We start from the raw sequence: 24,711 nt of genomic DNA, 5'->3' as shown, positions 1-24,711 counted from the left end.
TCTTAAATGAGGCTTACCTGATCAAAAACATGATGCATGAGACAAACATTCATCATAAGTCAAAGGTTTGGAGTAAGCAGGTATGATTTAATAGTGAGACACTGACAGAGAATCCGGAAGTGAGGTTCTCAGTCTGACCACTCATGGAGTGACTTGGGAAATCAATTCATTGAACTTTTTAATATCTTGTTTCCATCACAGCTGAGGCCATCAGCTTATCTATGGCACTCAACACCTTAGAGCTGATGACCTCTTTTTGCTATAAGTTCCTTTCAGGTAACCAGTATTAGTGAGATGCTCATCATACTCACTGGGCAAAAAACATATATTTTTAGCCTTGCCTAAAAGGTTATCCATAACTTTGATACATTCTGCTGAGATATCTAGTCATCCTTGCCCTTCACCATCAGTAAGTTAATACCCTCACCTGCTGTGGTCATTCATCCCTAACTCTGATGAAACCATTTCACATGCTTGACTTAGTCCATGGGAAGGCTCTCGGTCCAGTGGCAAAAGAGTCGAAGGTTGCACTGAACAGCCACCTCCTCTGACAAGTTTTCTCTTTTCTGACCATCTACAGCACGTCCTCATCTTTGATGAATGTTAAATTCCCCAGGAGAAAGATTTGACTTTTTCTCCTTTCATATCTCTATAGCACCTGGCAAAGTCATGTCTAAACAAATAAATTTTGAATACCAGTGAATATGATTCTTTCAGCTTCTGCCTCAGTTCCAAAGAGCTTGCATGTTCCCATTTCCATCAACCAAGGAAAAGAATATTTCCATCAGATACTACTTGTGGCTCATAGTTGAAAAGAAAGATGAAGTGTGAGGTGCTAGTAAATATGGCCTTAGGAGCACAGGGAACACAGCGGCTGCTGCTGCTGCTGCTGCTGCTGCTGCTAAGTCGCTTCAGTCATGTCCGACTCTGTGCGACCCCATAGACGGCAGCCCACCAGGCTCCCCCGTCCCTGGGATTCTACAGGCAAGAACACTGGAGTGGGTTGCCATTTCCTTCTCCACAGGGAACACTATTGAACATAAAATAATCAACCAGGACCTACTACATAGCAGAGGGAACTCGGCTCAGTACTCTGAAATGACCTATATGGGAAAACAGAGTGAAGTAAGCCAGAAAGAAAAACACCAATACAGTATGCTGCTGCTAAGTCACTTCAGTCGTGTCCGACTCTGCGCGACCCCATAGGCGGCAGCCCACCAGGCTCCCCCATCCCTGGGATTCTCCAGGCAAGAACACTGGAGTGGGTTGCCATTTCCTTCTCCAATGCATGAAAGTGAAAAGTGAAAGTGAAGTGGCTTAACTGTGTTTGACCCTCAGCGACCCCATGGACGGCAGCCTACCAGACTCCATCCATGGGATTTTCCAAGCAAGAGTACTGGAGTGGGGTGCCATTGCCTTCTCCCCCAAAACAGTATACTAACACATATATATGGAATTTAGAAAGATGGTAATGATAACCCTCTATGTGAGACAGCAAAAGAGACACAGATGTATAGAACGGACTTTTAGACTCTGTGGGAGAGGGAGAGGGTGGGATGATTTGGGAGAATGGCATTGAAACATGTATACTATCAGGTAAGAAATGAATCGCCAGTCTATGTTCAATACAGGATACAGGATGCTTGGGGCTGGTGCACGGGGATGATCCAGAGAGATGATATGGGGTGGGAGGTGGGAGGGGGGTTCAGGATTGGGAACTCATGTACACCCGTGGCTGATTCATGCCAATATATGGCAAAACCAATACAGTATTGTAAAGCAAAATAAAGTAAAAACAAAAATTTAAAAAGAAAATTGTGGATATATGTATAACTGATTCACTGTATGCTGAAACTAACCCAACATTATATACTCCAATAAATATTTTTTTTAAAAAAAGAACACAAGAAACTAGCTTTTCCTTTCCACTAAATATCCAATAAATATTCAAAAAGATAGAAACATATCTATACTGGGAACTAGAGAAAGTACTTGTGCATAAGGAATTTATGCCAGATCTTATCTTACAGATGAGACTAGTCTGAAAGAAAATTTTGACATCTAACACATGATCCAAATTACCACTCTCTGTTTGAGAGAGACAGGATAGTGAACTGAGGAAGTAAGCAGGAAAAGATCTCACTAAATCCTTGCTGATATCAACTAAACCAGAGAGGGCTGGAGCTGAAGCAGGCCATGTGGTTGGCAGACAACACAGTGCTTGGACTCGTACGTCTGTGGGCTGGCAAGCACCTGGACAGCTCTGCTGTACTGGAGGCAGTAGCTTTATTTGGTCAGTTCGTGGGTTGGGATACTTGAGCAAAGAAAATGAAGTAAAGACAACCACTGCCCCAAGCATCCTATTCATATCTGCTCCTTGGGATGAAGCTTCCCGACAGAACTATCTAAAACTCTATCAATAACATATTTTTCTAGGGGAAAGAGACATCTGAGCTGGTTATATTGCTGTAACATTCTTTGTTTTGCTTTCTTCTCTTCTTGTATTTTTAACCTAAGACCTCTAGATACATTTGCTCAAGGAGCCTTAAGTATTTCTGACAGAAGCTAGCTCACTTTCTATAGAGCACAAAACAAACGTCCAACTGAGAAGACAGGTGATACAAACGCAGTATGTGGTCAGGTATGGGCGTGATGGGACCTGTGAGTCTGGGGTAACGGTGACTTATGGTTTAGTTCTGGCAGGTTGTTGCCAAATGGAAAGTTGCTGGTTTATCATAATTTCTCAACAAATATGTGTTGTTATTGGAATGAGAAACTCTAGAAACCACACCAGAACACAAAGGACCACTTAAAAATATAGAAAGATCATGAAAAAAAAAGAGTAAGAGGCATGAAAGACAAACAAAAACAAAATTATATTAAAAACAGAAAAGAGATCATGTAGACATAAGCAATAACATCATTAACCAAGAAATAAGAGCGAGAAACTTAACCTATTTGTAAGTCTTCAGAATGATAGGTGTTCATAGCATTCCAGAAACAGAAAGAGATCCAAGTCTAGTCATAGTCCATTACTTTTCTCTAACCTTAGAAGATAAGAAAGACTTATACAAAAATCCTGGAAAAATTAAAGTCGGTCTTATTCTTGTTCTCCACAGAACTAAATACTGATGCACGATACTTCCATAACGGATGTAAAAGTCCACAAGAGTATAGTCCACAGTCTGACAAAAAAAAGCCAGGAATCTGACAGACCCTTAATTTCAAAATAACTGTAATTTGTGTTAAAAGATCAAGGAATTGATGGACAACATTCATAAACAGATGGGCAATTTCAAAAAAGAGACAGAAACTATATATAGGAGTCAAACTGAAATGCTAGGAGTAAACGAAAAACCATGATGTAAGAGATTTTTTAAAATCCTTTTCCTTTATCCATCCACTTTTCATATAAGAGCACTAATCCCATGATGAGGACCCAACACTTGTGACCTTATCTAAACCTACTTCCCAGGACCCCATCTCCAAATATCATCACATAGGGGGCTAAGGTTTTAAAAGTAGGAATCTGGGGGGAGACACAGTTCAGTCCATAACAGTTCCTGAGGAGAAGTCAGGTGTAATTCTGATCTTTCTTCCTCCATAGGCAAGGTGTTCTTATCCACTGGTATCTTTCAATATTTTCTCATTATCTTTGATTTTCAGCAACTTAAATGTACTATGCATCAGTGTAGTTTTTCAGCATTTATCATGCTTGGTGCTCTTTGAGCTTCCTGGATATGTGGTTTAGTGTCTGATATTAATCTGGGGACATTCTTAGTTACAGTCCATTCTTTCTTCTCTAGTATATCCATTACACATTAGTTATACCTCTAGTAGTTGTCCCAAAGTTCTTGGATATTCTGGGTTTTTTTCAGTCTTTTTTCTCTCTGCTTTTCCATTTTGAAAGTTTCTATTGATGAATCCTTAACTCAGAGATTCTTTCCTCAGTCATGTCCAATCTACTTATAAGCCCACCAAGGGCATTCTTCATTTCTGTTAGAGTGCTTTTAATCACCAGCATTTCTTCTTGGTTCTTTCTTGGAATTTCCATCTCTCTGCTTACATTGTGCATCTGTTCTTGCTTGCAGTCCACTTTATACATTAGCACCTTTAGCATGCTAATCATAGTTGTTTTAAATTCCCAGTCTGATAATTCCAATATCCTTGTCATAGCTAGGTCTGGTTCCAATGCTTGATATTTCTCTTCAAACTGTGTTTTTTGCTTTTCAGTATGCCTTGTAATTTTTTTTCTTGGTAGCCAGACATGTAAGAGGTAAAAGGAAGTATGGCAAACAGACCTTTAGTAATACGGTATTAATACATGAGGGTAGGGAAACTCTACAGTCCAGTGATTAGTTCCGTATTTTGGTGACCCTGCGCCTCTAGACGGTAAACTTCACAAGTGCTTCTGAGTCCCATCCCCACCTTAGGTGGAACAGAATGGAAAGAATGGACTGGGCTGGAATTGGGTATGTCCCTTTCCCCACATGGAAGGCTGAAGCCAAACTGGAGTTTGGCATTTCCCTTCCTCCAGGTCAGTTCGGCTCTGGAAAAATCCCAGTACTTTAGGCTACAGTAAAATCTTAAGGCAGGCTTGGTTAAGAAGAACAGAATACTCTGCTGCACTTCAAAATGGTTACTCTTCCCCCTCCACCTACTGAAAGCAGGAGGATTCTTCTCCAATTATTCACTGTTGAGCTCAAGGGGGTGAAGCACCACAAGTGTGGGGCTTCCCTAATGACTGGATTCACCTGGGGTTATTAACTCTAGGCTTGTCCACACTGAGCCTGCAGCAATTTGTCAGCCACAGTTCAGGTCTGCCTCCTCTTGGTGCTGGTTCCCACAGAGGTTTCTGTTCCTGGACTCCTGCTGCAGTAAGTTTCGGTTCTCTGTATTTACCTGTCCATCTCTCCAATTTTAGAGGCAGGAATTTATCAAAACTTACATTTATCAAAACTTATGCTCAGTCGTGTCTAACTCTCTGTGACTCCATGAACTATAGCCTGCCAAGCTCCTCTGTCCATGGAATTTTCCAGGCAAAAATACTGGAGCTGGTTGCCATTTCCTTCTCCAGGGGATCTTCCTTGATCCAGGGATCAAACCTGCATTTCCTGAGTGTCCTGTATTGGCAGGCAGATTCTTTACCACTGTGCCACCTGGAAAACTCTATCAAAACTTATCTAATTATGTATATTAAAAATATGGGTTCTGCAGCATACAAATTATATCTCAATGAACCAGAATTTCAAAAAATTAATGAAAAATAAATGTATAAACAAGCAAAGACTGGAACATAACAGAAGAAACTATAAAGGGTCCTGCAGAGAAAAGCTTGTGACTCCCAAATTTTATAGGCAGTTATTTTACCAAAGAGCAGTAGAAACAGGTTTTCAGAAAATTCCTTAGTAATTTTCCTGAATGGAATACCTGGGTCCTGTGACAGAATAAAGGAATGTATTTCAAAAGAAAGAACCCAGAAACACTGATTAATTATATAATTGTTGTTCTATGTGACAAATATATATGTGATGACAAACAGATCCACCAGAAGTATAAAGGTGATGGCAAACAGATCCACCAAAAGCTGTATGCTACCCTTCTGCACTGGAAAAAGGAGCCTTCTCCTCTCCCTTTTTTTTTTTTGATGTAAAAGAAGATAATCATATGAAAAGGATGGAAAGAGTGAAGGAGGGAATTATGCCATTGATTATCCCAGAGAAATTCAACTGTGATGCACTGGAAGATGACATTACTGAATTCCTCGCTTCCACAAAGAGGAATAACAGTTATATTGCTGCCACTGATACTGATGAGTTTAATATGATTTTCAGTTAAAATTTTTTCAAAAGTCAGTTAACAAATGCCATATACTATCTATTTAAAGCCCTTTGGAACATATATCATTTACTCTTTTGCATTTAATTTTTATTTAATAAAGACGTACTTGTGGTGTAACACATTAAAGGCAGAGTGTCCATAAAGTCAAGAAATAAGTACACTATCAATCAATTTCTTTTTTACTGATTGAAGATGGCCCTGAACGTGTTTGTAACAATGAACAGCAGTGGTCCTCTGCCCACATCATCCATCTCTTTGCTCTAATTCTTGCTGCCTGAAGGCAGTGACTTTCAGCTGTTTCTTCTTCACCTATTTGCCTCCATATTTCCAAATAACACGCTTGTTTTGTTGTTTCTTGACTTTTTTCAACTTCAGATATTATTTGCTGACTTTCTAACATGGAAGACAAAATTAAGACCTCTGCAAAGTCAAACAGGCAGACACACACACACACACACACACACACTCTTCATCTCCCCCTATTCTGCTATTATAGTTGCAACTGTTATTCAGAATGTCATAAATACAACATATTATTCACAGCTGAGCCATGCACTGACCATACATTTCTTTTCTGATACCACTTGTTCTTTTCCAAAAGTTATTATCTTGTTTTCTTTAATCATCCTAGGTTTCCCTTGCTGCCAGCCTGGGTTTTAACTTTCTCCATCTGAATAAATCTATGGTCCATCTGTTTTCTGGATTCTAAAATTTTTGCTATCATATCCATTCCTGTTCTCTGTCCATAAAGCTTTATGCAATTGTATCCTTTTACCGTCTTCTGAGTGGTATTTCAGAAGGAAGCATCAGTAAGAAAGTGGGGGCCTGTCAACTGCCATGTTAAGCCAAAGCCCCTCCCAGTGTCAGTAACTGACTGGGCCAGGCAGACACCTGCAAGAGTGGGGGGGTTCAGACCAGGTGGGCTTTGTGGTCAGTAGCAAATCAGGTATCTTAATGCATCTTCTAAACCACTGAGGCCTCATCCTCCAGGCCCTGTTACTCCTGATGTGCTCAGATCCCATTCCTCTTGTAATTGGAGGAGAGTTTGTTTACTTAAAATACAGTTAATTCAAGAGAGAAGAAGGCCGTTGGCCTTGCACCTACCTTCACAGCACTGAAGCAGAACACGTGCAGCACAGCCGCGGCGGACGCACTCCGGGCCACACTGTAAACAGCTGACAGCAATCCCGAAACGGCTGGAACACAAACAAGAGTTCCCTTCTGGAGCGGCAGGTCTCACAGTCAATACATAGAGTAAGAAAGTGAAGTTCGCAACTTTCAAATGCAAAATGCCTGCCAAAGGGGCAAAGAATCAATCCACAGGGCAGCCAAAAAGCACTGGGTGACGCTTAGCACGAGAAAGACACTGACCTTTAACTAAAAACTCAGGAAGACCACAGTTAGAAAGAACTTTTGATAACTTTTAGGAGACTGTGAACCAGTCATTGTGGAGGTGGGGAGACCTTGTTGCTTATAGTTGGAAGCTCCTGGCCCAGGAAAGATCAGGGATGTGATTTCAGTAGAAGAAAGGAGAGAGAGAGAGAGACAAATATGGAGATGGATATTAGACACAGATATGGATAGATACATAGATAGATGATGGACGAATAGATAGATAAGAGACAGACAGATGAAAGATCAATAATAGATGGATGAATAAATAAATAGATGTATAGAGAGATGGGTGGATGAATGATAGCTAGGTAGATGAATAGACAGATACATAGATATTAACAGATGAATAGATGACAGACAGATGAGTAGATAGATGAGAGATAGCTAATAGATGGATACATAATAGATACATAGAGATGGATGAATAGATAGCTAGATATTTTAATAGATAGATGGAAAAATGAATGGATAGATAAACAGAACAAGCCAGCACTCCTGTGTGTGTAGGTGTGTGTGTATGGGTGTGTGTGCATGTGTGTGCATGTATACAAGGAGGAGGCAGCTGTAACAGATCACCTGTTATGCTCTAATGCTTTATGTACATGACTTCATGAAATCCTCACAGCAACCCCAAGAGATCAGTGTGTTAGTTTCCATTTAGAGAAGAGTAAGCTTTAAAGGTGAGAAATCTGGGTAAAGTCTCCAAGTAAGCATTGGATGAAGCTTTACCCACCTTGGTCAGAAAGTAAGGAACACACCAAATGAAAGGGCATAGGTCACCTGTCTGTACAGGCCTGCACACAACACACACTTACCATGTCACACCCATATGCTCCCAGACTAACTCATTCAGCTGCTAAGTCACTTCAGTCGTGTCCGACTCTGTGCGACCCCATAGACGGCAGCCCATCAGGCTCCCCTGTCCCTGGGATTCTCCAGGCAAGAACACTGGAGTGCTCAAATGCACATGCTCACATGCTAACCTCCACTCACTCACGTTCACACACATTAATACATGCAGCTTTTCCAATGAAGAATTAGAAGGTCCCTAAACCAAGTCCTTGGAAAAGACTGATGCTGGGAGGGATTGGGGGCAGGAGGAGAAGGGAACGACAGAGGATGAGATGGCTGGATGGCATAGCCAACTCGATGGACGTGGGTTTGGGTGAACTCTGCGAGTTGGTGATGGACAGGGAGGCCTGGTGTGCTGCAATTCATGGGGTCGCAAAGAGTCAGGCATGACTGAGCGACTGAACTGAACTGAAACCAAGTCCAAGCTTCCCTGGTGGCTCAGATGGTAAAGAATCTGCCTGTAATGCAGAAGACTCAGGTTCAATCCCTGGGTCCGGAAGATCCCCTGGAGAAGGAAATGGTAACCCACTCCAATACTCTTGCCTGGAGAATCCCATGGACAGAGGAGCCTAGTGGGCTATATTCCATGGGGTTGCAAGGAGTTGGACACAACGGAGCAACTCACAGTTTCAGTTTTAAATGAAATCCAAAGCTCATAGAATTCTACAATTCCCCATTTTCTGCTTGTGTCAAGCCAGGTGGGCCACTTTCAATTTTGCCAGATGAATCTAGAAGGGCCCACCATCAATCTAACAAACCCAAGCTGAAGTCCTTTAAGGGTGAGGACAAAGAAAACCTAACTGTCCAGGTTTCATTCCATGCCTGAGGCTATTTAGCCCTTATCTGAACTTGATACTTTTTTACAGAAAGAACAGAATGTAAAAGACTTACCAGAACCTCCAAAAAACAGCATGTCAATTTGCTCCAAAAGATAAATACAGAAAGTGTTGATCTGCGGGAAGAGTCCAAGGAGGGAGATTGCAGGGAAGCAATAGAGAAATACTGAAAGTGAACAGACAAAATTGACAGTGAGCATGCAGGAACAGGGCCCCAGGTTCCACTGCAGTCCCACCTCCCTCCCACCTTTCAGCCCAGTCCACCCCGCGCAGGTCCTGGCGACACTATGGCCTCTTCTCCCCCAGCCACTGATGGAGGCTGAGGCTGAACCAAACACAGGCCTTGGAAGTAACAGGAGGGGCTGCTGAAGGAGAGGCCAGCAGGCTGGCCCAGGACTGAGTGGACACCTGGGGATGGTAGGTAGATGGTAGGTAGACTGGCCTTTAGTTTGCAAGGGCAGACTTGAAATTGGGGGAAGAGATGGGAGAAAGGACCAGGAAAATGACAGGAAGGTGCAAAACCCAAGCCCAGTCATTAGAGGATCCCTTCCTGCAAGGCTACTGGCTTTGTCACTTCAAGGGCTTGAGGTGTGGTGTCTTCTCTGTTCTCACTGCAAACTCAGAGCTCAGTCAGAACCCACAGAGGAGCAAGGGAAGGTGGCAGTTAACCAAGAAACCCTATCACCATGGTGCTACGACACTGCAGGACCTGCTTCTTAGGTGCAGCAGGTCACCTGGGAGGTGAACGTGGCCCTGCCTGAGAAGAGGAAGACTGCTGGCTCCCAAACCGTCACAGCGCAACTGCATGAAACATACACGTTACGGGCTTCCCTGGGGGCTCAGACGGTACAGAATCTGCCTGCACTGTGGGAGACCTGGGTTCGACCCCTGGGTCAGGAAGATTCCCTGGAGAAGGGAATGGTAACACACTCCAGTATTCTTGCCTGGAGAATTCCATGGACAGAGGAGCCTAGCGGGCTACAGTTCATGGGGTTGCGAAGAGTCAGAAACGACTAAGCGACTAACACCTTCTACACATTATAATTCAAAATCTCACAGAGATCATTTGTTCAGGGAAAGAACATACAGTCAAGCTGCATTTTACAGCAATCTACCCAGTGTTCTCTCTTCCTTAATTCTATTTTTTTCAGTTAGATTTCATAGAAACACAAAAATTCCCATCAGTGCTAGCACAGTACATCTGTCTACCTTTCTGTCTCAGTTTATTGGGTGGAAAGTCAATGAAGTTTAATCCTGGTAAACCTTAATAAAACGAGGGAAATTTTATTTGAAATCTAAGATGCCTAAACATGGAACTATGTCCAAACCCCATACATAAGCCACAGTGAACAGTGCACGCGGGAAGGATGGGGAGTGTTTCAGCTATTTCTGAAGAACTGGAAATGCAAAACTTTCCACAGTGAAATCATAGGGATGAAAGTATTTGTGTGTCCCATTATCTGGAAAATAGTGGGTTAACCCCACTATAATAATATGGGATAAACCCTACGACAACAATACCAAAAAACTGTTCTAACATTGTGTGGAGGTAAAATTTTATGCAGCAAACATGGCTATGGCAAATGAGCCTTTGCTTGGAACTGGAGCCATATTTTGACATACATGGTGATTTTGTAATGTTTTCTGTCACAAGATTTTAACTATATTGTGAAAATCTAGAGATCTGTGAGTAACATGCTTCTCAATCAAAGTTGGCAATAACAAGGCGTAGTGGAAGGGGTGGATTTGGAGTTTGGGGTTAGCAGATGCAAACTATTATATACAGGATGGATAATGGCCAACAAAGGTTCATACGGCTAAAGCTCTGATTTTTCCAGTAGTCATGCACATACGTGAGCATTGGGCCATAAAGAAGGCTGAGGGCCAAAGAATTGATGCTTTTGAATTGTGGTGATGGAAGACTTTTGAGAATCCCCTGGACAACAGGGAGATCAAACCAGTCCATCCTAAAGAAAATCAACCCTGAATATTCATTGGAAGGACTGATGCTGAAGCTGAAGCTCCAATACTCTGACCACCTTAAGTGAAGAGCCGACTCACTGGGAAAGACTCTGGTACTGGGAAAGAAGACTGAGGGCAGAAGGAGAAGGGGACAACAGAGGATGAGATGGTTGGATGGCATCACTGACACAATGGACATGAGTCTGAGCAAACTCCGGGAGATGGTGAAGGACAGGAAGCCTGGCCTGCTGCAGTCCATGAGGGTCATGAAGAGTTGGACACAACTTAGTAACTAAACAACCACAACCAGACAACCAGGTCCTACTGTATAGCACAAGGAGCTATATTCAATATTCTGTGATAAACCATAATGGAAAAGACTATATATATACATATATAACTGAGTCACTCTCTAGTACAGCAGAAATTAACACAACATTACAAATCAACTATACTTCAATAAAATTTAAAACAAAAACAAAGTTGCCAAAAAGACACAAACAGATATCTGCTAGTCATAACCACATAAAACAATTTCTTTTCTCAGTTTTTATATGAAAGGAAAGATAGAAGAAATAAAGAGCAAGTTAATGGTAGGACTTACAGGTTTGAGCATCAAAATGTTACCTTCTCTAATTTCAAGAAAACTGACTAGTTTTTCTTAACTTTGGGATTCAAAACCCAGCAGTGAAGATTAGATGATTCGTTGCATTCTTCAGGACCAGGATAGGAGCAGAGGAAGGGTGCAACAAGATATCATTACTTCAAAAGCCATACCAAGAATGAAGAACTACAGGGGAAAAATTTTTGGCTGTGAAATAATACAATAATGGCAGCCAAATACTGGAAACACGGGTAAACAAGTATTTTCTACAAGAAATACATTAGGCTGGGACCCCCCTGGTGGTGCAGTGGCTGAGACTACATGTTCCCAATGCAGGGGGCTGGGGTTCCATCTCTGGTCCAGGAACTTGATCTCACAGGCTGCAAGCAAGAATTTGCATGCCACAACTAAGACCCAGCATAGCCAAATAAATACATAATAAATAGAATAAATATTAACAAAGGAAATACATTAGGCAATAACACCCAAACGAATAAAGTGGAAAGAAGTGGAACATGATGAAGGATGGCAGGAGGAAAATAAAATGGTACAAGACGCCAGAAGTTCTAACGGAAGATGCTCTGGCCACACCTGCAGAGTAGGAGCAGAAGGACACAGCAGAGGAAGGAGAGCAGACGACGGGGAGCCCGGGATTTAGGTCATCCCAGGCGGAAGTAGAGAAGGAAGTCTCTCGTCCGAGTGGAAGAGGCGAATGAAAACGCAGCCCAAACCTCGTGGCATTAGTAGGATGACTGGAAAATTCCACCTGAAGTTGATGAAATGAATTTGTCTTTTTTCCCAAAAGTGAAAAATAAACAAATCCCTGTGTTTGTTGGCAATTTTCCCTGTAAACAAAGATTTATTTCTTAGTGTACTGCTCGGAGGGTGTGTAATTTTCTCTCACATCCTGCCTACTCCTCATGCTCCCTAATAATTACTATAAATGCAGAAACTTCTGGTACAGTGCCATTTCTTTTCAAGCAAAGGGTATAAATAAAGATATTGGAACTTGCTCCTTTCTTATGGTAAATGTGAAGAAGAATATTAACTACTATATTTGCAGGTTGGGGTGGGTGGAGGTGGGCAGAATTAAAATAACATGGAAGTAAAACCAAGGAAAAGACCCTGATGCTGGGAAAGATTGAGGGCAGGAGGAGAAGCAGGTGACAGAGGCTGAGATGGCTGGACGGTATCACCCACTCAATGGGCCTGAGTTTGAACAAACTCCTGGAGATAGTGAAGGACAGAAAAGCCTGGCGTGCTGCAGTCCATGGGGTCGCAAAGAGTTGGACACGACTGAGCGACTGAACAGCAACATGAACTTGGTATGACTGCAAACACTGTGCGTCTCCTACATGTCATATCTGTGTTTTAGCATATGGTCCTGACACGGATTACTGGGGTCAAGAGACAAGTCTTTACATGAGACATGGAAACATGCATCTCAGGGTACAGGTGAGCATGGATCCACCTCAGTCACTGGTTACAAAACCTCCATTATCTCCAAGGCTTACATCATTGAAGCTGCTTGAGTGTAGGCAGCAGGTGATGGTCCTAAAGACTAAAACAAAATGTCAAACTCTCACGTCTGAAAAGGACCCATTCAGTATGTAGAACCCTTCTGTAAGTGATGCTGTCTCAGATCGCCCGAGTTCTTCCCACGTTAGGGAACTCCTTGCTTCACTAGGCAACCCATGGCCCTGCTGGCCAGCTCTACACCAAACCACTTCACCAGTCCCGCAGTGAGCTGTCATCCACCTACGCGACAGTGGAACTAGTTATCACAGCTACTCCAGCAGAAAATAAAACCTCTCCTGTTCCAATCTGGCAGCCTTTTAACCACCTGCAGCCACCACGTGTGCCCCCAGGACCCCAGCATTTCCTCTCTAGGCTGGACATCCCCATTCCCTTGCCCCATGTGAAGACCCCAAGTAGCCCATGTGGCCACACTTCTCAGAACACACTCTGGAGCTGTTACTACTCTTCCTGAAATACAGTACTAGGGACTGCAGACCTCTTGGCTTTCTCATCCAAAGGATGATTACAAAGCCAGTCGCACTCATAGGCTTTTGTTGAAGTTACCCAAATGCAAAGTAATAAAAATTTCAACCCAGAGGTCAGCAAAGGAAATGAGCACTAGAAAGGTCTTTCACCTTACTCGTAGAGGAAAAAAGAAAGACGTTCTCCTTATAATGAAAGAGAAGTGATATTCTGAACATATATGAAAGATCATAAAAGAGAAATAAATTATGTAAGAATATAACTCTGAAGGTTTCTATTTCCTGAACTCACCTCTCAGTCTACAAAAACAACTAGTCCCACCACTGACTTTGTCTTTCTTCTTGTGTCAATTTTATTCTCCAGGTTCCTTATCTCTTGGAAGGATCCTTATCCCTCCACTGTCTAGCAGGTGGATTACAGCTCACTGCAAGACTGGTGAAGTGGTTTGGTGTAGAGCTGTTCCTTATCACTGCACTTTCTCCTCCTTCTATTGGTCTGTGATCCGATGTTCTCTTCTCACGTCCCATGTGGCAAAGAGCTTCTCCAACCTCCCCACCTGCCCAATGGCCACTAAACTCACCTCCTACCCCTGGCTCACTTTCAACCCCTTCTGCCCTGGGAGGCGGAATAAGGCAGCAGACATTACATCTTCCTCTCTTCCTGCTCCTCTTCCTCTGCCAGCTCTCTACACTCTGGTAGGTTGGTTTCTGAGCAGAAACCTAGAGAAGCAGTGGGGAACCGAGATTTTGCCCAGAAAGCACAACTCTAAGCACTATTCCACACACTCCAGCCTCAGTCAGAAGAGGACCACCTCCTCAGCACGAAGAGCACACAAGCATCTTCGGGCCCACGATGGTAGACGCCTCATGTATTCAGTTTCTATTTTTCTCATGTCCTTTCTCTTAGATGCTCCTTGTCGAATGGGTTAAATTGCGCCCCTCCAAAAGATATCAGAGTCCTAACCCCAAGGACCTATGAATGGGACTTTATTTGGAGATGTGGGTCTTTGCAGATTACCATTACGATGAGATCATTAGAATGGGCTTTAATCTAATACGACTGAAATCCTTATAAACGGGAAATTCGGATACAAAGACAGATATACACAAAAAGGGACGATGAATAATGTGAAGAGATGCAGGGAGAAGAGGGCCACTGACAGCCCGAGGAGAGAGCCTGGAGAATATCTTCCCCTTGTGCTCCCAGAGATGTTAGACCTCTGGCCTCCAGAAGGAGTAGACACACACGTCTGTTGTTCCGAGCCACCCATTTGTGGTACTTTGTCAGGACATTAAAACTCTCCTTTTTCTTCCTAATAACCTTTTGTTTTCCCTGAAGTTTTTTCTCTCTCTTCTTGCTAACTCTGAACCTAACAATGTCAGCAGCTATAAACTACTCAGATCCCTTGGTAGCTGAGGGACAGACAGAAGGTGACAAGGTGACAAAGAAGAATAAATGACTCTGAACTTCTTTTCCCTCATAAAGTCGGAAACTTTGTATAAACCTCTCTTTCTGTCTAAATTTGTCCCACAATCTATTCCTGTTTGGTACAAACTAGTAACGTCTACCACCTTCATTCCATAGGGGTTGCCACTGTTCTAGGTTTCCACCCTTCTTGACCCTGGACATCATTAAGTCAGCATGCTGGATTATTTACCACTATTCTCCTCACTGCTGACAAGCAGACAAAATATGTATTAAGGGGGAATTTTAATGAGAAAAAAAGGGAATTCCAGTGAAAAAGATAAGAAAAAATGCCTTGCCCCAACTCCACTCCCTAATGACACTGATTTGAAGATAAATAAAATTTGAATGTACATAGCTAATAGTCAATTCTAGAACCAGGGTTACTGCTAAAAGTAAAATCTTAGACTTTGACCAGTTACATTAAGGTCTTACTTTTTGAGCTTTGCTGCTGCTGCTGCTAAGTCGCTTCAGTTGTGTCCGACTCTGTGCCACCCCATAGATGGCAGCCCACCAGGCTCCCCCATCCCTGGGATTCTCTAGGCAAGAACACTGGAGTGGGTTGCCATTTCCTTCTCCAATGCATGAAAGTGAAAAGTGAAAGTGATTTAATTTCACTTCCTGATGGTATGCTAAGTCCACTATGCCAAGACAACTGCATTTATTCAATAGCATTGGCTTTTTCATAGTAGCAAATTAAAGGAAAATAGGAATCGGGGCGATCTATTAAAAGACGCTTACTCCTTGGAAGGAAACTTATGACCAACCTAGATAGTATATTCAAAAGCAGAGACATTACTTTTGCCAACAAACGTCCATCTAGTCAAGGCTATGGTTTTTCCTGTGGTCATGTATGGATGTGAGAGTTGGACTGTGAAGAAAGCTGAGGGCCGAAGAATTAATGCTTTTGAACTGTGGTGTTGAAGACTCTTGAGAGTCCCTTGGACTGCAAGGAGATCCAACCAGTCCATTCTAAAGGAGATCAGCCCTGGGTGTTCATTGGAAGGACTGATGCTAAAGCTGAAACTCCAATACTTTGGCCACCTCATGCGAAGAGTTGATTCATTGGAAAAGACTCTGATGCTGGGAGGGATTGGGCCAGGAGAAGGGGATGACAGAGGATGAGATGGCTGGATGGCATCACCGATTCAATGGACATGGGTTTGAGTGGACTCTGGGAGTTGGTGATGGACAGAGAGGCCTGGCATACTGCAATTCATGGGGTCGCAAAGAGTCGGACATGACTGAGCGACTGAACTGAACTGAACTGATTCAGAAAAAATGATTTCTAAATGGAATATATGTCAAGCTTTTCTTCTTCTAAATCTCTTTATACAAACCATCTGCAAAAGGTACTTACAAAATTCCTACTTATTCTAAGGAATGAGTTGAACAGTCCCAAAATGACTATAAGCTTTTCCTGATTTATGAATGGGAAGTGTTCCAAAGTCCATCTGTACAATAATTCCTTTGGTATTTAAAGCATACTCCATGCTCATCTCTCCACAAAGTGTCTCCTTAGCACCTGTATGCACTGGACACCATGCTTGGTGCTGGGGATTCCCTGGGGGATGTACAAGCTAGTGACAGAGAGGGGCATGGTCAAATATCACAAATGAAGCAGAAGATACAGAATGAGTTCGATATTATGAAAAGCAGGGGTTGTGAAAGGATAGAAGATGGGGCCCAACTTAGGGAAATGAGTCATCATTGCCTAGCATAGTGTGTATTGCTATGTTGGGGCTGGGCGTGCAGCAGAGAAGGAACACAAAGATTAGGTGAGAAGGCATGGGAACTGGGGCTTCAGGCCAGGCTGCAAACCCTCATGACCTCTAAGACATGGAAGTCTGCCAACACTCACCCTCAATGAGACTCTCAGGCAAGCTGGCCACAAGGTACACCAGACTGAGTGTGGGGCACAGACAAGGAAAAGCAACGTCACGGCACAGATGGGTGTTTTTTGGACACCTTCCAAGGTCCTTGTATGCCCTTTTCATCTCTAAATTCCAAGTCCTCCCATGCCCTTGACTGAAGCCTCCAGAGTCCAGCACTGCTGTTTATAAAAAGAAGATGACAGGAAAGGACAGTCCTCCCACGTGTGTGCAGTGGTGATGGGGCATCTCTGCCTACCCAGGCTCTAACACCTTCACTGTAGCTGATCTCAGAAGGAAGAGGAGTGAGCCAATTTATGGGAAGGTAGAAGGGACTTAAAGTCCTTCTTATTGCATGTGTGTGTGTGTGTGTTGTGACAGAATTTCAAATAATATAAAAAAGTAAAGTGAAAAATACCAGAGTAGAAAAAAAAGCAGAGTAGAAGTAAAGATTCTTGGGCAAAAGGACACTGTGTGTGTATACGCTTAGTTGCTCAGGCGTGTCCGACTCTTTGGGACCCCATAGACAGAAGCCTGCCAGACTCCTCTGTCCATGGAATTTCCCAGGCAAGAATTTTGGAGTGGGTGGCCATCTTCTCCTTCAAGGGATCTTCCCAACCCAGGCACTGAATCTGAGTCTTCTGAATCATGGGCAGGTTCTTGGCCCCTGAACTACCTGGGAAGTGACCAAGAGGACACTGACTAGGGGTTTAATCATGGGATCAGCTCCTATGTTTCTCCTAACTTGTTTCTGTTTCCTGTTAGAACTCAGAGAGTCTCTAAAACATGGTGCCAACACTCAGCTCCTCACATGACATAGCAGGAATCGAGGTGCTGAAGATGCAAAGGTGGGTTCATGCAGTGGGCCGAGTGGAGGGGAGTGAACAGTCTGCTACCAAAGCAGTAGGAAGAGGGATGCGAGACAGCAGCTGGGAAAGTGAGCCAGAGGGTGGAATGTCTACGGCAGTTTTCACCTATAAGAAGCACAAAGAGACGTTATATCTGGGGGTCCTCCTGAGTCCCACTGGAGAGACTCCGAGAGTTGTCATAGGATCAGAGAATGATGATGTAGGACCTATGGTTCTGACAATCTCCTCGAGTAAAACTTCCTGCTGGCAAGTAACAGATCCAGGAAGTGGAGCCTCTGGTAGCTGCCCTTTATCAACTCATCTGGTCAGTGTGATCAGATAACCACAAGTGAGCACATGTGTGATCCTCTGGGTGATCCTCAGAGCATCGGCAGTCAAGTCTTCAGAGCTGCAGGTCCACAATGGGGAAGCCTCTTTGCATAATTAAGATAATAATAGCTAATACCTGGTCCCAGACACTCTTCTATATGTTGAAACATACTAACACATCTAAAGCTTGCAACAACCTCTGAGGTGTATACTATTTTTAACCTCAAACTACAGTTGAATTTTGCTCAAGGTCACACAAGTAAGAAAGAAGCACAGCTGGAATTCAAATAGCCAGCCATCTGGCTCCAGAGCTGAGGCTCTACACCATTATAACATGAAGGTCAGCTGTATAAGTGGAGCATTTACATCAAACACCGCCTGGACCTTCAGGCAAGTAAAGCACACCAGCGAGAAGCCAGGTGACTAGCACATCCAGGACCCCATGTGGATGGAGAACCATGTCCACTCACGCATTTCCAGAGCATCTATGCCATGGCGATGAGTCAGTGACCACCATCTAGAGGGCAAAAATCACCCCCATCCTGGGGAGCCCCACTGATGCCCTACACCAGGCGCCCTAGCCACCTGTTCTTCAGATACTAAGTGCTGCAGCTCCCTAGCCATGAGTATCAACATCCTCTAGAACAAAGTCTCCAAGCCCCAGGTCATGGACTGATGCTGATTAGGAACTCGACCACACAGAAGGAGGCGAGCAGCAGGTGAGAAACCAAAGCTCCATCTGTATTTACAGCCACTTCCCATCACTCACATTACTGTCTGACCTCCGCCTCCCGTCAGATCAGTGGCCACATTAGATATGCGTAGGAGCACAAACCCTGCTGTGCTTGAATCATCACCAAACCACCCCGCCCCCGCCGCCCCCGCCGCCCCCGCAACCCCTGGTCAGTGGAAACATTGTCTTCCATGAAATGAGTCCCTGGTTTCAAAAAGGCTGGGGACCTCTGCTTTAGAATAAGCACACTGTTGGATGCTTTGGGCTCTGGCTCCCAGAGAGTCTACTGAAAGCACGCAAAGCAAAAGGGACATGCCCATCTCTTGATCCAATAAGCAAGTAACAAAGTTTCTCCAGTGAGGGATTCAGAAAATCAAGGGGAGAAATACCCTCCCATCTCTGTGACCTTTCCCACAATCCCCCCAAATGAACTCACCTATTAAGAGGTCCCTAGCCCATTGGAGGGACCCTGGAGAGAAGAGCTTCAGACCATACACAGTGTAAGTGGGAGGGTGCCTGGCTTTGGCCCCTGTATCAAGAAGCAAAATAAGGCCACACAGCACACAAAAATAGATTGGTCTGCTGTATGTTATGATTTGGTTGTGTCCCTAGAAAACAAACATAATTTCTGAATGGTACCTTTAATTTTGATTCAATGACAGAAACCTCATACTCAATCATTTATACCATATTATACAACTTGCACCATATAACACATTCTCCCCCTCCCCCACTATAATTCAGACACACAAAACACCAAGGGAAAAAAGAAAACCCCGATGCTTACTCTGTTTAAGAAGACTGAGAACATCAAAATGAATGTTATCCTTCTCAGACTCAACAAGATTTACCTGAAAATTTAATTACCAGCCTTGGATGAAATCGAGATCTAATTCAATGCTTCCCCCACAGCAAAACTTCTATTTGTGTTGTTCATTTCAAGCGCAAAACTAATTTAAACCACTGTTTGCTCTACATGGCCTAATTTGAGCTCCATTATTAACAAGAAATAGAATTACAACTTGGCTTCAATTTCCTTATGTCTTAGAAAGCAAGAAAATTCAGGTGCAAAGTTTATATTTGCAGAGTCTGCATAAAATGCCTTAATACCGTACAGTGGAATAATCCAATTTTTAAACATTTGCTATTTATATGCATTTTCCTCTGAGGAGGACCGAAAACGTAACAGATTTCATCTGAGGCCTCAAAATATTGTTACAAAGAGAGCAGACACATTTTTATTCTTCTCTTGGAATGGACACAAAAATTAGGGAAAAGGTGTAACATCAACTTTCCAGGGCAAAAGCTGATGAAGAATTTACATCTCACAAATCAATACACAATTCATAAGGCAACTTTACAGGGCAAAAGCCAATGAAGAATTTACATCTCACAAATTAACGCACAATTCCTAAGATTCAAAAAACCAACAAAAATGAACTACGGAGAGAATATTCTTTGCAATTCATGAACTACTTTGAGTATAAAAAGTCAAGATGAAAGTGATACGAGTTCAGATATGAATTTTTAAAGTCACTGCCTTGAACATATTATATTTAGAAATGCAATTTAAATTGCTCTGCTTCTGTAATAGAAATAGCCCTATTCTGAGGCCATCATTTAATGGGAAAGAAAACACAGCCTGTCCATGGGGGCTGGCTATGTTTGGCTCTGAGTCTGGGCTTAGTCTTAAAGGAATATTTGCACTCTTATGAAATTTCCTTTTAAATCCAACTAGGTCATAGATTAATGGGAAAGGGAATAGTTTTGCATTTGAAAAAAAAATTGAAACTAAAGCCTAAGTGAAATCTTAATGCATTTCTTATCAAGTTAATATCAAAATAAATTGCTTGGTATAGACAGCCACTTGGTATACAAATACACAAGCATGTGAGATCTTTGCTCAAACTGATATCATTTTAGGAATATAATTAAATACCTACTTCCCACTTGCCCTGATTCTTTTACTAAAAGGTTAAAACATCTTCTGCCAAGAATTGAAAGTTTTTGGTTTCAAACAAATTTAAGATATAATCTTGGATCTGCCAGGTCAAGCTTCATTTATTGGATCTGGGAATGCTTTCTTTGTACCCGTAATTTAAGATTCAAACTTTAAGCCTCCCTTTGAAAGAGCCTTCCCTGAATGTCATGCTACCTTTTGGGTCCCCAAATAATTCTAAGCGAATCACTAATACATGGCATGTAAGTCATTTTTATTTGCCTTGATTCCTAAGAACATCCATTAATAAAATTTCCGTGCTCCAGTTACTTCTTTCATATAGGATTCAATCAGAAAAACCTCCAAGGATTGATTTTTTTTCAATATAAAAATTTCATTTGCTCCTCCAGGTGAAGTCTGAACAGTCTTTTAAAACTTATCCAAGTGTTTCCCATTCAAGTGTTTTTAACCTTAAAATACCCTAGGGGCACTGCTGATTTCTGCTGGGGGGCATCTTGGAGGCTGCTTCACAAAATCTGCTCTGTACAAGCATTTAGCTCTCCCAGGAGCCCCACCTACTCATACAATTTCTCAGCCTGCGCTCTGGTTGCAGGGCAAGTAAAGGATAAGGTGAGAGAATCTATTCAAACCTGGAGGTCCCCATCTGGAGAGCAGTGGTGCTTGTGACTAACAGACCAGAACATTCTAATTATCCTCTTACCAAGAGGGTGGGCTGCTCAAATGCTTCACACTTGCTGTTGATAGGTAGATAATAGGAAGCTAAGTAGATAGATACATGGATGAATGAACAGACAGATAAATAGATTAAATAGAGAGATACATAGATATGGATAGACAGACATAGAAAGATAAGATGATTCAGTTCAGTTCAGTCGCTCAGTGGTGTCTGACTCTTTGAGACCCCTTGGACTGCAGCAAGCCTGGCTTGCCTGTCCATCGCCAACTCCCAGAGTTTACTCAAACTCATGTCCATTGAGTCAGTGATGCCATCCAACCATCTCATCCTCTGTCATCCCCTTTTCCCGCCTTCAGTCTTTTCCAGCATCAGGGTCTTTTCAAATGAATCAGTTCTTTGCATCAGCTAGCCAAAGTATTGGTGGCTCAGAGGTTAAAGCATCCGCCTGCAAGGTGGGAGACCTGGGTTCGATCCCTGGGTTGGAGAGATCCCCTGGAGAAGGAAATGGCAACCCACTCCAGTATTCTTGCCTGGAGAATTCCATGGATGGAGGGGCCTGGTGGGCTACAGTCCACGGGGTCACAAAGAGTCGGACATGATTGAGCGACTTCATTCATTCACTAGCCAAAGTATTGCAGCTTCAGCTACAACATCAGTCCTTCCAATGAATATTCAGGACTGATTTCCTTTAGGATGGACTGGTTGGATCTCCCTGCAGTCCAAGGAACTCTCAAGAGTCTTCTCTAACACCACAGTTGAAAAGCATCAATTCTTCGGCGCTCAGCTTTCTTTAGAGTTCAACTCTCACATCCATACATGACCACTGGAAAAACCATAGCTTTCACTAAATGGGCCTTTGTCAGCAAAGTGATGCCTCTGCTTTTCAATATGCCGTCTGGGTTGGTCATAGCTTTTCTTCCAAGGAGAAACGTCTTTTAAGTCACCATCTGCAGTGATTTTGGAGCCCCCAAAAATAAAGTCTGTCACTGTTTCCACTGTTTCCCCATCTATTTCCCATGAAGTGATGGGACCAGATGCCATGATCTTAGTTTTCTGAATGTTGATCCTTTAAGCCAACTTTTTCACTCTCCTCTTTCACTTTCATCAAGAGGCTCTTTAGTTCTTCTTCACTTTCTGCCATAAGGGTGGTGTCATTTGCATATCTGAGGTTATTGATATTTTCCCCAGCAATCTAGATTCCAGCTTGTGGTTCACCCAGACCAGCATTTGTCATGATGTACTCTGCATATAAGTTAAATAAGCAGGGTGACAATATACAGCCTTGACGTACTCCTTTCCCTATTTGGAACCAGTCTGTTGTTCCATGTCCAGTTCTAACTGTTGCTTCCTGACCTGCATTCAGATTCTCAAGAGGCAGGTGAAGTGGTCTGGTATTCCCATCTCTTTCAGAATTTTCCACAGTTTCTTGTGATCCATACAGTCAAAGGCTTTCGCAGTCACTAAAGCAGAAATAGATGTTTTTCTGGAACTCGCTTGCTTTTTCAATAATCCAACAGATGTTGGCAATTTGATCTCTGGTTCCTCTGCCTTTTCTAAATCCAGCTTGAACATCTGGAAGTTCATAGTTCACATACTGTTGAAGCGTGACTTGGAGAATTTTGAGCATTACTTTACTAGCGTGTGAGATGAGTGCAATTGTGCAGTAGTTTGAGCATTCTTTGGCATTGCCTTTCTTTGGGATTGGAATGAAAACTGACCTTTCCCAGTCCTGTGGCCACTGCTGAGTCTTCCAAATTTGCTGGCATATTGAGTGCAGCACTTTCACAGCATCATCTTTCAGGATTTGAAATAGCTCCACTGGAATTCCATCACCTTTACTAGCTTTGTTCGTAGTGATGCTTCCTAAGACCCACTTGACTTCGCATTCCAGAATGTCTGGCCCTAGGTGAGTGATCACCATCGTGATTATCTGGGTTGTGAAGATCTTTTTTGTATAATTCTTCTGTGTACTCTTGCCACTTCTTAATATCTTCTGCTTCTGTTAGGTCCATACCATTTCTGTCCTTTATTGTGCTCATCTTTGCATGAAATGTTCCCTTGGTATCTCATTTTCTTTAAGAGATCTCTAGTCTTTCCTATTCTGTTGTTTGCCTCTATTTCTTTGCATTGATCACTGAGGAAGGCTTTCTTATCTCTCCTTGCTTTTCTTTGGAACTCTGCATTCAAATGGGTATATTTTTCCTTTTCGCTTCCCTTCTTTTCACAGCTATTTGTAAGACCTCCTCAGACAGCCATTTTGCTTTTTTTGCATTTCTTTTTCTTGGGGATGGTCTTGATTCCTGTCTCCCGTACAATGTCATGAACGTCCATCCATAGTTCATCAGGCACTCTGTCTATCAGAACTAGTCCCTTGAATCTATTTCTCACTTCCACTGTATAATCGTAAGGGATTTTATTTAGGTCATACCTGAATGATCTAGTGGTTTTCCCTACTGTCTTCAATTAAGTCTGAATTTGGCAATAAGAAGTTCATATCTGAGCCACAGTCAGCTCCCAGTCTTGTTTTTGCTGACTGTATAGAGCTTCTCCATCTTTGGCTGCAAAGAATATAATCAATCTGATTTTAGTGTTGACCATTTGGTGATGTTCATGTGTAGACTCTTCTCTTGTGTTGCTGGAAGAGGGTGTCTGCTGTGACCAGTGTGTTCTCTTGGCAAAACTCTATTTGCCTTTGCCCTGCTTCATTCTGTACTTCAAGACCAAATTTGCCTGTTACTCTAGGTGTTTCTTGACCTCCTACTTTTGCATTCCAGTCCCGTATAATGAAAAGGACATCTTTTTGGGGTGTTAGTCCTAGAAGGTCTTGCAGGCCTTCATAGAACCATTCAACTTCAGTTTCTTCATTATCTTCAGCATTAGAAGATAGAGAATAGGGAGATAGATGATGGATGGGTAGATATAGAAGACAGATAGATGATAGCTAGATAGAGAGATGAAGAGACAGGCAGACTGATAGATAAAGAGAAATGATAGTGAGGTAGAGATGACAGATGATGGAGAGATGGATAGATGTAGAAGGTAGAAAGATAGATGATAGAAAGAAAAAGACAAAAGGAGTTGGTTACAAGGAAGATGGAGTGTTTGAACCCAGCATTACTGAACCGAGGCTGTCAGCAGCCAGGCCACGCCAGCCCCAACCCATCTCCGCTGGTACCCATGTCAGCTCCAGGCTTCCTGCAGATCTCTGCTTCTCAGCCCAGAGGGCAGAAAACAGTTGCCTCCCACCTACTGAGCCTGCACATGTTCCTGTTTGGCAGAACTCACAGGGCAGCTGTTTTTGACAAGCTGATGTACAGCAGCAATGGCTAACATATATC

The 24,711-nt window shown here is 42.8% G+C and overlaps 1 protein-coding gene across 1 annotated transcript in view; it reads right to left on the bottom strand.

Annotated features, from left to right (window-relative positions):
* The window catches only part of PCNX2 (pecanex 2), a 306,992-nt gene that overhangs the window by 200,325 nt on the left and 81,956 nt on the right, over window positions 1–24,711 (bottom strand). Inside the window, exons 13-15 of the mRNA XM_068982673.1 lie at window positions 19,174–19,345; window positions 8,980–9,090; window positions 6,946–7,037 (exon numbers count right to left, since the gene is read on the bottom strand). Coding sequence (XP_068838774.1) covers window positions 6,946–7,037; window positions 8,980–9,090; window positions 19,174–19,345 — 375 coding nt within the window. The remainder of the gene's footprint in view (window positions 1–6,945; window positions 7,038–8,979; window positions 9,091–19,173; window positions 19,346–24,711) is intronic.

This window comes from Capricornis sumatraensis, chromosome 10 (assembly GCF_032405125.1).
Source record: "Capricornis sumatraensis isolate serow.1 chromosome 10, serow.2, whole genome shotgun sequence".
NCBI classification, from domain to species: Eukaryota; Metazoa; Chordata; class Mammalia; order Artiodactyla; family Bovidae; genus Capricornis; species Capricornis sumatraensis.
The sequence above is the reverse complement of the archived record's forward strand: the minus strand, read 5'-3'. Positions and strand labels throughout refer to the sequence as shown.